This window comes from Eurytemora carolleeae, unplaced genomic scaffold, assembly GCF_000591075.1.
Source record: "Eurytemora carolleeae unplaced genomic scaffold, Eaff_2.0 scaffold633, whole genome shotgun sequence".
NCBI lineage: Eukaryota > Metazoa > Arthropoda > Copepoda > Calanoida > Temoridae > Eurytemora > Eurytemora carolleeae.
This window is the reverse complement of record NW_019396519.1, coordinates 34964-50080: the sequence shown is the minus strand read 5'-3', so window position 1 is coordinate 50080 and position 15117 is coordinate 34964. Positions and strand designations below refer to the sequence as shown.

General features: G+C 31.7%; 2 protein-coding genes across 2 annotated transcripts; both read right to left on the bottom strand.

The window, feature by feature from the left end:
- Window positions 1–5254: 5254 nt before the first annotated feature.
- LOC111704770 (uncharacterized) lies at window positions 5255–8465 on the bottom strand. Its single transcript, XM_023477104.1, has 2 exons — window positions 7782–8465; window positions 5255–7679 (listed from the first exon to the last, which is right to left on the bottom strand). Exons 1-2 carry the CDS (start codon window positions 8436–8438, stop codon window positions 7509–7511), a joined length of 828 nt encoding a protein of 275 aa, XP_023332872.1. The 5' UTR covers window positions 8439–8465; the 3' UTR covers window positions 5255–7508.
- On the bottom strand, window positions 5255–14375 carry LOC111704771 (uncharacterized). Its single transcript, XM_023477107.1, has 8 exons — window positions 14027–14375; window positions 13008–13061; window positions 11931–12028; window positions 10947–11031; window positions 10735–10792; window positions 10610–10674; window positions 9795–9849; window positions 5255–8603 (listed from the first exon to the last, which is right to left on the bottom strand). The coding sequence occupies exons 1-7, from the start codon at window positions 14087–14089 to the stop codon at window positions 9814–9816; spliced, it is 459 nt and encodes a 152-aa protein (XP_023332875.1). The 5' UTR covers window positions 14090–14375; the 3' UTR covers window positions 5255–8603; window positions 9795–9813.
- Between the last annotated feature and the right edge of the window lie 742 nt (window positions 14376–15117).

The following is a 15117-nucleotide window of genomic DNA, read 5'->3' as shown; positions in this document are numbered from 1 at the left end:
TTTAATTTACATTTTATTTAAAAAACAAATTATCTTGATAATATACATTAAAATTGTATAATTTTGTGCATAAATGAATAATTTTTTTTCTTTTTATGAAATTGTCCATTTTTTTGTTTTTCTGTTTGTCCTGTTTTTCTATTTTTAAATATATGGTGGTGTTGTTTTCTCTTCATCTTATTATTCTGTAATTCTAATTATCTGTTTATCTTTTTATCTGTTTATCTTATTATCTGCTTATCTTATTATCTGTTTTTCTTATTATCTGTTTTTCTTATTATCTGTTTATCTTATTATCTGTTTATCTTATTATCTGTTTATCTTATTATCTGTTTATCTTATTATCTGTTTATCTTATTATCTGTTTATCTTTTTATCTGTTTATCTTATTATCTGTTTATCTTATTATCTGTTTATCTTATTATCTGTTTATCTAATTATCTGTTTATCTTATTATCTGTTTAACTTACTATCCGTTTATCTTATCATCTGTTTATCTTTTATCTGCTTATATTATTATCTGTTTCTCTTATTGTTTGTTTATCTTATTATCTGTTTATCTTATTTTCTGTTTATCTTATTATCTATTTATATCATCATCTGTTTATCTTATTATCTGTTTATCTGTTCATCTAATTATTTGTTTATCTTATTGTTTGTTTATCTTTCATTCTTATTATCGGTTTATCTGTATATTATATTTTCTGTTTATCTTATTATCTGTTTATCTTATTATCTGTTTATCTTATTATCAGTTTATCTTATTATCAGTTTATCTTATTATCTGTTTATCTTATTATCTGTTTATCTTATTATCTGTTTATCTTATTATCTGTTTATCTAATTATCTGTTTATCTTATTATCTGTTTAACTTACTATCCGTTTATCTTATCATCTGTTTATCTTTTATCTGCTTATATTATTATCTGTTTCTCTTATTGTTTGTTTATCTTATTATCTGTTTATCTTATTTTCTGTTTATCTTATTATCTATTTATATCATCATCTGTTTATCTTATTATCTGTTTATCTGTTCATCTAATTATTTGTTTATCTTATTGTTTGTTTATCTTTCATTCTTATTATCGGTTTATCTGTATATTATATTTTCTGTTTATCTTATTATCTGTTTATCTTATTATCTGTTTATCTTATTATCAGTTTATCTTATTATCAGTTTATCTTATTATCTGTTTATCTTATTATCTGTTTATCTTGTCATCTGTTCATCTTATTACCTGTCTATCTGTTTATCTGTTGTAGTATTTAAAGCATGGTGTAGTATTTAGGGAATGATCAGATACTAACACCCCTTTCTCTGAATCTGAGTGGAGTGCAGAACCTGGAGAATAGGATTCGTGCACCCGGGAACCTTGTACAGGATAAACAATAGAGCTAAGCTCCGTTTATCCAGATAAGGCCTGAGGACCTGCACTTTTAGACAGTGATCGGACTGATATATCTTTATCATACCTACCAGAGAACAAAGAAAGACACAGCCTCCTTCCCAATCACTATACCTGAGAATGCCTCATCAGATTTATCAGCATCACCAAGGGATCTCTCTCCACTGGTTTCTGGTATACTACTCCGATTGTAACCGTACCAGCTAGTTCAAGAACGGGCCAGAATGTATCAGATGAAGCTCTATATTCTTGAGCTGGTTCTATTGACAGAGCCACTAGAGATATAAAGCAGATAGGGTTGATTCACGAATTCACGATTCATCTCGACACGACGTATATTCAAGTCATGTACGATTGGAACAGATCGGAATGAAAAAGCGGAGCAATTTCACTCCTCAGTAGGAATTCCTCAAGTCAAAAATCGAAATTCCGATCAAGAGAAATTTTTCAGTCAAAGAAAAAAAACAGAATTTCGATTTAATGATAAATGGGAGAAAAGAGGATTTGATAAAGTTTGCAATTTTTTTAAAAATAAAATCTACTGTTATTCAGCTTTATATAAGAACTTGAACTTGCAAGTCTTTTTACTTTTCAGATTGAATACTTGTAAATTTTCAATTTTTCATTTTTTTGGTACATGGTACATATATGTCATTTTTAGCTGAAGTGCCCGGCGTTGCCTGTGGAATTTTTAAAAATAAAATTTTAAGGAAAAAAAATCGATTTTTGAAAAAAATTGACCCATGTTAACCTGTATTGGTGTTTCTTGCCTCAAAAAAAAATTGGGGTCATCTAGTTGAGGTGTGCGCGGAGATCTATCTTAAGTTAGTTATATAAGTATAGTAACATAGCTTGCATAGCTAGGTTAACTGTCTTACGTCTCTTTACAAGACTAAGCATCTGTTAATGTTTGAATACTGATTTTATATATCTTTACTTCGCAATCGCAAGTGTGTCAGTACATAGGTATAATTTTCCTTTTATATTCCTTTTATAAGAACTAAAACATGTCATCTATTTTCGTGAACATACTGCATATTTTCTTTATTTGCATGAACTGTGCTATATAAGATATTCCATATATATATATATAAAATTTTTCTAAAAATGAAATATATGAATATATTTCATTTTTAACTTTCGATTTTCTCTATTGAACTGAAATTGTGTGTATTTGCGCATGCACAAACGCGCACAGTTTTAGCCTTGTAAAAATAAGTTGGCCGACCATCTTTAGATGTACGAAACTGCGCTATATAAAATTGAAAAATTCTTTCGATTATTCAAAAACAGTGTGAGATTGCGCGTATTAATAAAAAAAATATTTCATTTAAAACTCCAATTTTCTCTATTGAACTAAATTGTGTGTTTTTGCGCACGCACAAACGCGCACAGTTTCAGCATTGCAAAATAAGTTGGCCGACCATCTTTAGATATACGAAACTGCGCTATATAAAATTGAAAAATTCTTTCTATTTGTTAAAAACAGTGTGAGTTTGCGCGTATTTATATAAATATATTTCATTTAAAAACTCCAATTTTTTCTATTGAACTAAAATTGTGTGTTTTGCTCACGCACAAACGCGCACAGTTTTAGCCTTGTAAAAATAAGTTGGCCGACCATCTTTAGATATACGAAACTGCGCTATATAAAATTGAAAATTTCTTTCGATTATTCAAAAACAGCGTGAGTTTGCGCGTATTAATATAAATATATTTCATTTTAAAACTCTAATTTTCTCTATTGAACTAAAATTGTGTGTTTTTGCGCACGCAAAAAAACGCGCACAGTTTTAGCCTCGTAAAAATAAATTGGCCGACCATCTTTAGATGTACGAAACTGCGCTATATAAAATTGAAAATTTGTGTCTATTATTCAAAAACAGCGTGAGATTGCGCGTATTAATAAAAAAATATTTCATGTTAAAACTCCAATTTTCTCTATTGAACTAAAATTGTGTGTTTTTGCGCACGCACAAACGCGCACAGTTTTAGCCTTGTAAAAATAAGTTGGCCGACCATCTTTAGATGTACGAAATTGCGCTATATAAAATTGAAAAATTCTTTCTATTATTCAAAAACAGTGTGAGTTTGCGCGTATTAATAAAAAATCTATTTTATTTTAAAACTCCAATTTTCTCTATTGAACTAAAATTGTGTGTTTTTGCGCACGCACAAACGCGCACAGTTTCAGCATTGGAAAAAAAATTGTCAGATCATCTTCAGACCTACGAAACTGCGCGTATTATTACACACACTGAACAGACGTTATTACGCATGCCGCATTCAGTGGCCCATACCCCTCGAAATCTCGAGATGTTTCAAACTCAAGAATCTGCGCGTATTTGTCATATAATGTTGTCACATTTTACGCAATTATATTTTCTTTTTCTCATGTATTCTTGTCCATCTAGTATCTTTTATCTTCTATTTTACTCGATTCTTTTTATATCTTCTTTTTTGTTTACCTCTAATTTCTTATTTTATAAAGCTTTGATAATACGATCATTTAGTCTTCTGTTAGTTTTAATTTCTTTATTCTTCATTAATTTGCAGCTCTTTCTGTTTTCTTTTTCTTGTTCTGCTATATTTCAATGTATTTTTCTAATGTATTTTTCTATTTGATATTCTATTTATTTTTCTTGTTTAAACTCTCATATATCTCATTTTTCTTTTTCTTATTTCACATTTTTTTTCCTTTTTATGATTCTATTTTTGATATTTGTTACTTTGCCTTTTTCACAATAACATAATTTCAAGTTAACCATACATATATAGTGGCAAGTCCGATTCACAACCCTACCTTTCAAACCTTTATCTTATCAAGAACAAATGAGATATTCATGATTTATCTCTTTATTTTCACGCTTTTTTCAACTATGTGTTTTCTCCGTTAAAGTGACAGTCAAATAACAAAACAATAGTGATTATCGTGTCAGAATTGAACACTTCGTTTTCTTAAGCCAGAAAAATGACAAAATCCACCATATAATTTAAGGTCTTTTCTTTAAAATTAATTTTGTTTGTTCACATAGCATAAAATTTCGTAACAAATCTATAATCTTAAAAACTAAATAATCAAAAGTAGAAAGTACAGTGTATATTAAGTATAAGAATGAAGAAAGAAAATAAAAGAAGGAAAAAATAGAAGAGGGGAAAAAAAAGAATGTAAATATTGAGAAGAGAAAGTAGAATCGAGGAGACAAGAAATAGAATGGAAGGATGAAAGAAAAAGAGAGAAGAAAGATTATCTCTTCATATCTTTTTTTGTCTTTCTTCTCCCCAAATTTACTCTTTGCTTTCATTCTGTGTGATAAAATATTCAATTATTTTATCCTTCTATTTTCATCAGGGGTGTATGAGGGGGGGTCGAGCCCCTCGCCCCCCCCCCCTACGCGTGCCTCAAACCCCTGAGGGGGGCACTCATGGGGTGTCTTTTAATATTACATCTGCTTGCATTTCCCTTCCTCAAGTAATATACATGCTACATTGCATTGCATTGCACTCATCCAAACTAAAAGATTAAGAAAAGAATTAAAATATATTCTGATTCACAAGAATACCCTTCAAAGCTTTGTCTGATCAAGTATTGCATAAACATCCATGTTTCTCATTTTGAAAACTGAATATTTTTATTTGTGGTTTCTCAAATTGCCCTTAACTAAAAATGTTTCATTAAAAAAAGCTTTAATCTATACTGCCTTCAGTGTAAATATATATTTGATATCATAAATTATAATACAACATGTATAAATCCTATGAAAATATAGATAATGTTTTAGAAACATTTCCATCTATATTTTTCATCTCTTGAAGCTTACACCACACTATTAAGAGGGATTACCTGTTCCCAGCCTTATAAACAGGTACTGTTCGAGATACTTTTAATTTAGAGGGAAAAACACCAGTTTTAAATGATAGATTAAATATGAATGCCAATGGTTTAGCTGGACATTTAGATATATTTTTCAGAAATGAAGAGCTTAGATTATAAATATCTTGAGTATCTTTAGATTCTAAACTGTTTATTAACTCTTCAATGATTAAAATATCACATTCACCAATTTCAAAAGACTTTTCAGAGTCTGAAAGATAACTGGAGGCTAAAACACAAGTTTCCGGAATACTTTCACTAATTTTAGTAGGAATTTCAGAGAAATAAGAGTTAAAAGCATTTGCTATCTTAGGCGAGTCAGTTACTACTTCATCAGTCAAGGTTATTTTATCAAAATTATCGGATTTCCAAACCTTTTTAGGGTTATTCTTATGATCATTTAGATTTGTTTCAAAATATGCCTTTTTACTTATTCTAGCCAAATTATTGTACATGTTTCTATATTTCTTGTAAATATTCTTATTTTCAGCAGAAGGGCACGAAACAGAAACAGTAAGCAATCTGAGTTTATTTCTACGAGAGGTTAAGAGACCCTTTGTCATAAATCCTTGAATTTTATGGAAATTTCTATTAAAAACCACACGACAAATAGGAAAGTGTAAATTAAACAGGGCAATAAAAGAATCCCAGAAACTGTCAAAGGCCATTTCAGCATCGTCTATTTCAAACAAATGATCCCAGCTAAAATTGTTTAAGTTATTTTTAAACATAGCAATATTCTGATCATTAAATTTCCAAGACGTCTTTAACTTTGGCTTCTGGATACTTTTAGAAGAATTAAATGAGGAAAAGGTGAAGAAATGGTCAGAGATATCATTCAAAATTACACCAGACATATATTTTGAGCCATTTGAATTAGTAAATATTTGATCAATCAAAGAAAACCTGTTTTGAGATGTTCTTGTAGCTTTAGTCACAATATTAAGAAACCCATTACTTAAACATGATTCAAGAAGATTTAAACTAGCTGGATTTCCAGAAATATTTAATAAATTAATATTACTATCCATGAGAATATAAGTTTCAGTAGCGTCCAAGGAAAGTCTAGATAATAAAGAGGTAAATTCAATAAAAAAGCAGCTGATTGATCAGATTGACTGAGGAAGGGATGGTTCCCTGGAGGTCTGTAAATATTAACAAAACGATTTTTTTTGCCAGCTTTAAACTCAACATCAATACAAATAGATTCAAAGATTCTCTCATGAAAAGCTGAAAAATCATTATTGATATAGTAGTTAAGTCCAGATTTTACATAAAAACCCACACCCCCCACCTCTACTTTTGTCTCTTACTTTGAAAATCAATTTTTGAAAACCAGGCAGATCATAAAGATCAACATCATGAACAGACCAAATTTCTTGCAAGGATATAATCTCAACGGGAATATCATTAGTGCCAAGAGAAACAACAAAATCTCTAAGTTTGTTATATTTGCTTTGTAGACTTTGAATATTTGCATTCAATATAATTGAATCTCTATAAGAATTGAACTTATTAAGAAAATTTAATTCGTCATAAAATAGACAGTTTAGGTCAGAATCAATGTAGGGATCATGAAAGGGTAAATCAAAGTTTGAACGGGATTCATTTAAAGAATTCATAGCATGAATAAAATCAAGCTCCATATTAGAGTTAAGGGTACCGACCTCGTCACTATCAGGAAGCTCCATGATAAATAAGAATAACAGAAGCTCCAGCTACAAAAACCTCCATCCAGCAGCAGCAATGAAAATTCCAACAAGCACATTCTAGAGTAAAAGATTTAGGCAGAAATGAGTACAGTATGAGTACAGTATTACAAAATACACTCCAAGTGACATATAGGATGATGAGGTTGAATAACAGTTAAGATGAGTCAACCAAAACATTAACTATAGAAATCATGTAAAATAAAAGATGGTAATGGATTAAATACATTCTAAATAAATATATGAAGGATGTAAAATAGATGATTATAATGGATTAAATACAGACTAAATGAATATATAAGGGATGAAATTAAAAAAGAAAAAAGGAAACCAGGAGAAAAAAACAAACACAGAACCTGCTGATCAAAGCAGACCTTAGAGTAGGACTGCAATAAGCTTTACTCGGAAATAGATCCAAGAAAAAGATCCAAGGAGTTGAACTATATGAAGGATGATATTAAAAACACAGAACCTGCTGATCAAAGCAGACCTTGGAGCAGGACTGCCATAAGCTTTGCTCAGAGATGGATCCAAGAGTTAGATCCAAGAGATTGAAACCAGGTCACGAAACAGATCAAGGAGTAGTTCACCAAACAGATCACCAAATAGGTCACATCACCATACAGACCACCAAACAGGCCACCAAACAGGTCAACAAACAAGTCATCCAACTGGTCACCAAACAGGCCCTGAAGCAGCAACATGATGGATAGAACAAAAAAATTCTGATGATATTAAGATGATTAGGTTAGGAAGATCTTGTTTACTGTTTTTTTTTAGTAGTTCTTTACTTGATCAGGTGAATCCTTGGTTGTAAACTTGATTCGTCCGTTCAAGGTCCAAGCTTTCAGGGTGTTCTCTTTGGCTTTTAGTTCATTCAGCTGACAGCAGGTTTGACTGGTGAGATCTTCAGTTATGAAACAACCCTTGAGATCTTTGTTACTAGAGAAAAAATCTCTCTTGTACCGAAAGATCAGTAGACGGATAAGACGGGAATGAAGTCTGACTATAATTGGAGTTGAACTGGGATGGTTCTTAGGAGCAGGAAGAACATAACAATATTCAATCAAGGATAAAGCATCAGGAATCTGGGAAATATCCTTCTCCTCCACAGCTTTACACAGGATCGGATGAAGAATATTCTTGTAAACGAACTTAGAGGTTTTCATCGCACATTTAGCGGTAGTTTCGTCAATCTTGAGACCAAATAATCGGAGAGAATTATTGCGACCTCTTTGTTCAAGATAGTTGATTTCAGATTTAATCTCAGAATAAGAACTTTCCTGGCGTTCAACTCTCTCATTTAATTTCTCCAATTTTAAATTCAGAGTCTCAAAATTGCTGTCCAAAGTGTCGATTGAGGATTTAATCCCGGCAAGAAGATTCACAACGTCAGCCAGGGATTCGGGAGGATTATCAAAATTATCTTTTCTTAACTTTGGTGGCATTTTAACGCCCAAACCTCAACACTTTATTACAAAAAAGAAATCTCGTGGAGAAAAATTCTAGTTCTAGGAAGAAAACAAACTTGAGAATTAGTGTACACTGCAATACTGTACTCGGATACCGGTCTAGCAATTCATCGTGTGTACTGCACCAAGGACTAAACTAAACTAAAAATACATTTAGTTCTAAAATTAAGAAACTGAAAACTCGCCTAAGACTCTAATTTGATGAATCTTTAGAAACAGTAAATATTTTGGAGAATTCCTCATTTTAAACAGCTAAGGTTTATTCCATCAGATTTCAAAGATGTAGGGGCTTTACATTTAGAGTTTTCAGCTCCTTTGTGTGTGGTTAATAATGATTATATTTAAATAGAGATAAAAATAAAATTAAAATTTTTAAATGCTTGATATATGATTGATATTCATCATAAATGCCAAACATAACAATTTTCAATCGAATCAAATTATGAGCGTTAAATAATGTAATTACTCTACATTTATCATAAATAAATAAAATAGTTAAAAAAAATTGAAAATAAATAAAATGAATATAATTCATAGCAAATTGATATTTGAAGTGTATAAGAAAAGGCAAGCATATGTGTATATATTTAGAATAGATACAAATACGCGCAAATGCACCTTGTTTCAGTGATACAAGAATTTAAAGAACTCGAAGCGTGACATGTAAGGTTTCGTGATTAAACGTAGACACGCGCAAGTTCGGGCCTTCAAACACGGTGTCCAGAATATTTTTCAAAGCTTGAAAACACTGCGCGTCTGCGCATGAACAAATTCACACAGTTTTCAATTATGGGTAGAAAATTTGAGTTTAGATTAAAAGTAGATGCAATACGCAAGTTCGGCAGTTCAAACATGATGTCCAGATTATTTTTTTATTGTTGAATCCATTGCACGTTTGCGCATGCACAAATTCACACAGATTTCAGCTACGAGAAGAAAATTAGAGTGTAAGTTTTTATATTATAAACTCTATACTTCTCTCTACGCGCAGATTCTTTGTTCATAGCCACGCGCAAGTTCGGGCCTTCAAACACGGTGTCCAGAATATTTTTCAAAGTTTGAAAACACTGCGCGTCTGCGCATGCACAAATTCACACAGTTTTCAGCTATGAGAAGAAAATTTGAGTGTAGATCAAAAGTAGATGCAATACGCGCAAGTTCGGACCTTCAAACACGATGTCCAGACTTTATTCTTAAATTTAGCACAGCATAAATTCAAAATTATCAGACATACTTTTTAAGATATTTCAAACAAACTAAAGGAAAAAATTATAAAAATGGTTAGATTCCGAAATATATATAATAGAATATAGTTGAAATATGAATTTTTACTTCAATAACTTTTAAATCTCTAGGCCATTGGTCGGATTTCATTCTCTTCCTTTAACTAAATAAAATATATGATTAAATCATGATTAAAACAAGTTAGAGCAGGAAAAAAAGGGCCAAATGACGGATTTAGGGGGTAAAAAACAAAAGTGCTGAAATAATGCTAGAAAATTCATTCAGATTTATGATGTATTTTTCCAAGTATCAAAAAAATAGTTTTCAGTTTTTAATATAAAAGTTTTTGAAATATCGAAAAACGGACAATTGACGTTACTCAGCGGTTCTTTTGATTCCCGTATTAACGTGTTTTGATAGTGTTTTTTAATGTTACTAATAATTTATCCTGAATAATTTTTTCCTAGTGCAAAAAGGGTTTGTCATTTTTGATGAAATAATTCCACTGATACGGATTAAATGTTATACAGGGTGTCCCACTACACATGACAGTTGCTGAATATTTTAAAATGTCTTCTTCCATAATTTTTCAAGTTGTTTGCCAAAGAAAATTATAATAAACATTATAAGGCAGTTTTATTATGGTAACATCGATCCCAGATTAAGATATATTGGAGCAATAGATTTTGCTACCGAACTAAACTGCAAAAAGTCTTTAAATTTATTTTAGTATTTGGAAGACGACATTCTAGACTATTTCTCAACTGTCATGTTTCGTTGGACACCCTATAAATAAAAATGGCGACTGGCAATTAACTAAAAAGTGATTTGCACGTCAGATTGAAATCTGATATGTTTACAATAAAAATTCCTTTTATTGAAGAGCTATTTAGATAAAAAATAGTAAAACTGAAAAAATTCACCTCAACGTATCTTCTGTACTTTACAAAGAGAAAGTACAGACTAATCAGAAAACCGATCAGATATACTGAAATATTGAAAAATGAATAATTTTTATTTAATTTAAAGAAAATCTGCTATATTTTACCTGCAACGATGCTACCAATAATAAGTCCTGAATCCACTGAGTCTACTACATTCACAATCTACACACAGGATTTAATATGAGGTTAACTTAACTTATAGTTTAAGATAAAGTAAACCAAATATTATTTAGAACTTAATAATTTTTATTTCAGTAAAGTCACTTATGACACGATTTAACGCCGTGAAAAACGATTTAAATTTTTATCAATATACCTGCCAAATCATAGAAGCAGCATTGAGTAGAATACCAATTATTCCCCAGATTAGAGATGGTACCATATACCTAGCAGTCTTAGTTCTATAAAATAAAAATAGATCAGAGATGGTATCATATACCCAGCAGTCTCAGTTCTATACAATGCATAGATTAGAGATGGTACCATATACACAGCAGTCTCAGTTCTATACAATATATAGATTAGAGATGGTAGCATATACCCAGCAGTCTCAGTTCTATACAATACATAGATTAGAGATGGTACCATATACCCAGCAGTCTCAGTTCTATACAATACATAGATTAGAGAAGGTACCATATACCCAGCAGTCTCAGTTCTACACAATACATAGATTAGAAATAATATCATATACCCAGCAGTCTCAGTTCTATAAAATATACATAGAATAGAGATGGTACCATATACCCAGCAGTCTCAGTTCTATACAATATACATAGATTAGAGATGGTAGCATATATCCAGCCGTCTCAGTTCTATACAATACATAGATTAGAGATGGTATCATATACCCAGCAGTCTCAGTCTCAGTTCTATACAATACATAGATTAGAGATGGTACCATATACCCAGCAGTCTCAGTCTTAGTTCTATACAATACATAGATTAGAGATGGTACCATATACCCAGCAGTCTCAGTTCTATAAAATACATAGATTAGAGATGGTACCATATACCCAGCAGTCTCAGTTCTATACAATACATAGATTAGAGATGGTATTATATACCCAGCAGTCTCAGTTCTATACAATACATAGATTAGATGATGTGCAAAGTGCATACACAGATCAAAAGATGAGACCAAAGTCCTTTTGGGAGCTAAATGGTTAATGTATAGGACTAAAGATGAGAAGAAATACAACAAGTACTTTTGAGAACTAGATGATGTTTGTGCATTGAACATGCACAGATATGCAGAGGTACACAAAAAGTACTCCTTATATCTGAATGATGTACTTACTGAAGACCAGCAATGAGTAGGAGTACACAAAGTGCTCCTGAGATCCAAATGACCAACTGCAGGATTAATAATCCTAAATTTTCACCCGTTATCACGGCCTGAAATATTTATTTTTGAAAGAATCTGTTCGTTGTCTTTATTTTATATATTATATTTGCAACTGCAAGTTGAAAAATTGTTTATAGGAGTATGCAGTACACGGAGATAGTTGGACCCAAGGTTATAATGCAAGGAAAGTTATTTCAAAGGTGTACGCATCTTTTGTACTGCAGTGTACGTCTCTGGGCGGTAATGTAAACACAAGACGGATCTCGAAGCCTTACATGGGATCCATCTTTCAAATAAAAAATCAGTGAAATATTCTAATATAGGACGCTGATGCATCTATTCTTGTTTACAAATTCCGTCCAGAGAGAACTGGTTTCAATATGTACGCAGAGTATACGCAACTGCAATTAACTTTCCTTGCATTATAACCTTGAATGGACCAGAGATGATAATTCAGTACTGTTTGTAAAATATTTATTTTAAAATAAAAACGTACATTTTCCTTTGTAAATGGCACAATAATTGAAATTTCAACCGTAGTTCCAACTACCATAAAAAACCTCACTCCCATTCCAGAACTAAATTTAAAAGTACACATCGAACTTATGCTAATGGAACATGAAGGGTAATAAAGTAAAATAAAAGAATTAAAAGCTAGAAAAGTGTGGACAAGTATTTTGGAATTAAACTTTTAAATTTATCTTACTCTTACTTCTTTAAATTTCGCCCTGAACTCATTTTTTGTTTAAATCCCTTTATATGTAAAGAAATTAATTGCCACAAACTCTGATTTTCAAATCCCTATATCGTTGTACCCCTAGACCGTAGACATTTCACACTTTGAGTTCTGTTGGCTCAAATAACTTATGTTATCGAAAGTTCTCAACTTCAATTTTTACAAAATCTCAGCTCTTTTTATGTAAATGAATTATGTATTGCCAAAAATTCAACTTTTCTAATCCTTATATCTTTGCAACCTCAGTTCCTTTTAATGTGAATTGAGGTTCAATTTAAACAATTGAAACCGACCTGTTGTCCAAAAGTCCAGAAGGTGGTGCCGAGGATCACAACATGACCAATTAACTAAAAAATAAAGTATATTTTTACCAAAATCTCTTCCTGCTTTGTGAAAGTGATTATTTTTTAAATAACACTACATCTTGTTGTAATATTTGTTACAAGCTGATGTGCCCGGCGTTGCCCGTAGAATTAAAAAAAAATAATTTTTGGAGAAAAAAATCGAGTTTATAAAAATCTACTATTTTTGAGCCTATGTTACCCCCAGGGAACCCATGGGTTTCCTCAAAAAAGCTGTATGGCCAGCTATTATAGGCTTTATAGCTAACATATAAATAAATTTATATGAGCGAAGATTATTTTACAACTTTTTTGGATCCTCGAGTCAAAAATGATTGGGAAATTCAAACTGTAGAAAATTTGAAAGACATAATTATTTATAACAACAATTGTTTTTTTCTTTTACAACGAGTAATCGAGGGCCTTTAAGCGGTCATTTGGATGTTAATTTTCGGACCTTTGATATTTTTCCCCGAATCACTTTGATTTGAAATTGTATTTTTGAATGATGTAGAAATGGAATGTTACAAATACAAATAAATTTCATTTGGATGTTTTTCAATTAGAATATTTGGACATGTAAATTTCTGGATTGGTGGACAACATTATTCAGTTCCCAATTCATTTGACGGAATGTTTTTTGCCGGAAAGTTTTCATATAATCATATGCATGTATAGTATCTGGAATTTTGTTAAAATTATTATTTTTTCTTTGCAACTCAATGGGAACTAGACAGAAAGAGAAGGTCAAAATTATGCGACCTTACTGGTAGGACTTCGTGACCTCGTAGATCCTTTAGTTTTTTTATTGCACAAGTCGGACGTAAAAAAATTTATCCGGTTGCATATTAGAAATTTAAAAAGTTTAAGTTCTTCTCAGTAGCTCTTTAATACAAGGAGTAAGGATTGAAAAATTATAATATCTTAATCGTGCGTGCGCTTCACTTTAGCTTTATCTTGGTGTGCCTCACCTCAAGATTAGCAATTGTCCAGACACCAACATCAAGAGGAAAACAGCAACAGCAAGTAGACATTTTTCTGTCAACACACTATAAATCATTTCAGACTTAAAAGCAAAATTATAAAGAACGCAAAAAATGACGTTTTCATATACTTTTTGTGTATGAAAAAAGCAAAGGCTGTAGAAAGAGGGAAGGGGGGTGGGCAGCCTTCAGGAAGAGAGGAAGTGAAGCAAAATATGTAGAAAAGAAGGGAACGAAATGTTCACACGAATGACGAAACCTTCTCCACATCGGTCCTCCAGGGCCACCACAGAGTATTTGCTCAATATTCCTTGTCCCGCCTTGAGTTTTCAAGGGATCAGGCTGAGACTTTCAGGGTACCCTCTCCAAGGGATGCAGAGTAGGAAAACTTCGAAAACACAATAAATTTGAATTTGTGAAGAAACTTTAATTGTTTTTATATTTAATTCTTTTACAAAATTATATTTCATATATGTAGCAAAACAAAATTCAAAATCGTTTAAAGGAATTGAGTTTTTGGCACAAACTTATATTTTCTATTCCCTATATCTTTGCAGCCTGGTGGTGTAAACCTTTGATATATCAAACTTAAATTTTTTGAAATAACAGATTTCACAGTTTGAATTATCAGTTCTACAGGGGGGGGGGCTATGGGGGGCTCAGCCCCCCTAGACCAGTGAAATCTGTGGATNAGTTTAAGCCCCCCCCCCCCGGACAAGTTTCTGAATATGTCCCTGGAGAGGAACATGACATAGGTCCTTGAATGGGTAAGGGGTAAGGTTACAAAGGCACAGGTCCTAGGCGATTATCCGCATCATCGTGATTCACATTTCTTTAGTGGACTGGGATTCCTACACCAATAGTGTGAATCATCACGTTAAGTCCGGACTATGTTGGATCATGACGTAGGTTACGTAGATTACGTAGATTACGTAGATTGCTCAGTGACAGTCTCCTTATTCCTCAATCCTCAGACGATAATGACATATCTTTGATAAGAGTTTGTGGTCTACTGTTTTGAAATGTGTTGTTTAGTGATAATCTGAAAACTCTGGAATGAAAAGATGATTTTCACACTT

Coding starts and splice junctions, on each gene's coding strand:
- LOC111704771 (XM_023477107.1), bottom strand. CDS start 14,089: ATGTCTACTTGCTGTTGCTGTTTTCCTCTTGATGTTGGTGTCTGGACA. Junction 12,029..13,007: donor TCTGGACTTTTGGACAACAG/GTCGGTTTCAAT, acceptor TAAATATTTCAG/GCCGTGATAACGGGTGAAAA. Junction 9,850..10,609: donor AGTACAGAAGATACGTTGAG/GTGAATTTTTTC, acceptor TATTTTATTTAG/TTAAAGGAAGAGAATGAAAT.
- LOC111704770 (XM_023477104.1), bottom strand. CDS start 8,438: ATGCCACCAAAGTTAAGAAAAGATAATTTTGATAATCCTCCCGAATCC. Junction 7,680..7,781: donor CCAAGGATTCACCTGATCAA/GTAAAGAACTAC, acceptor TTGCTGCTTCAG/GGCCTGTTTGGTGACCAGTT.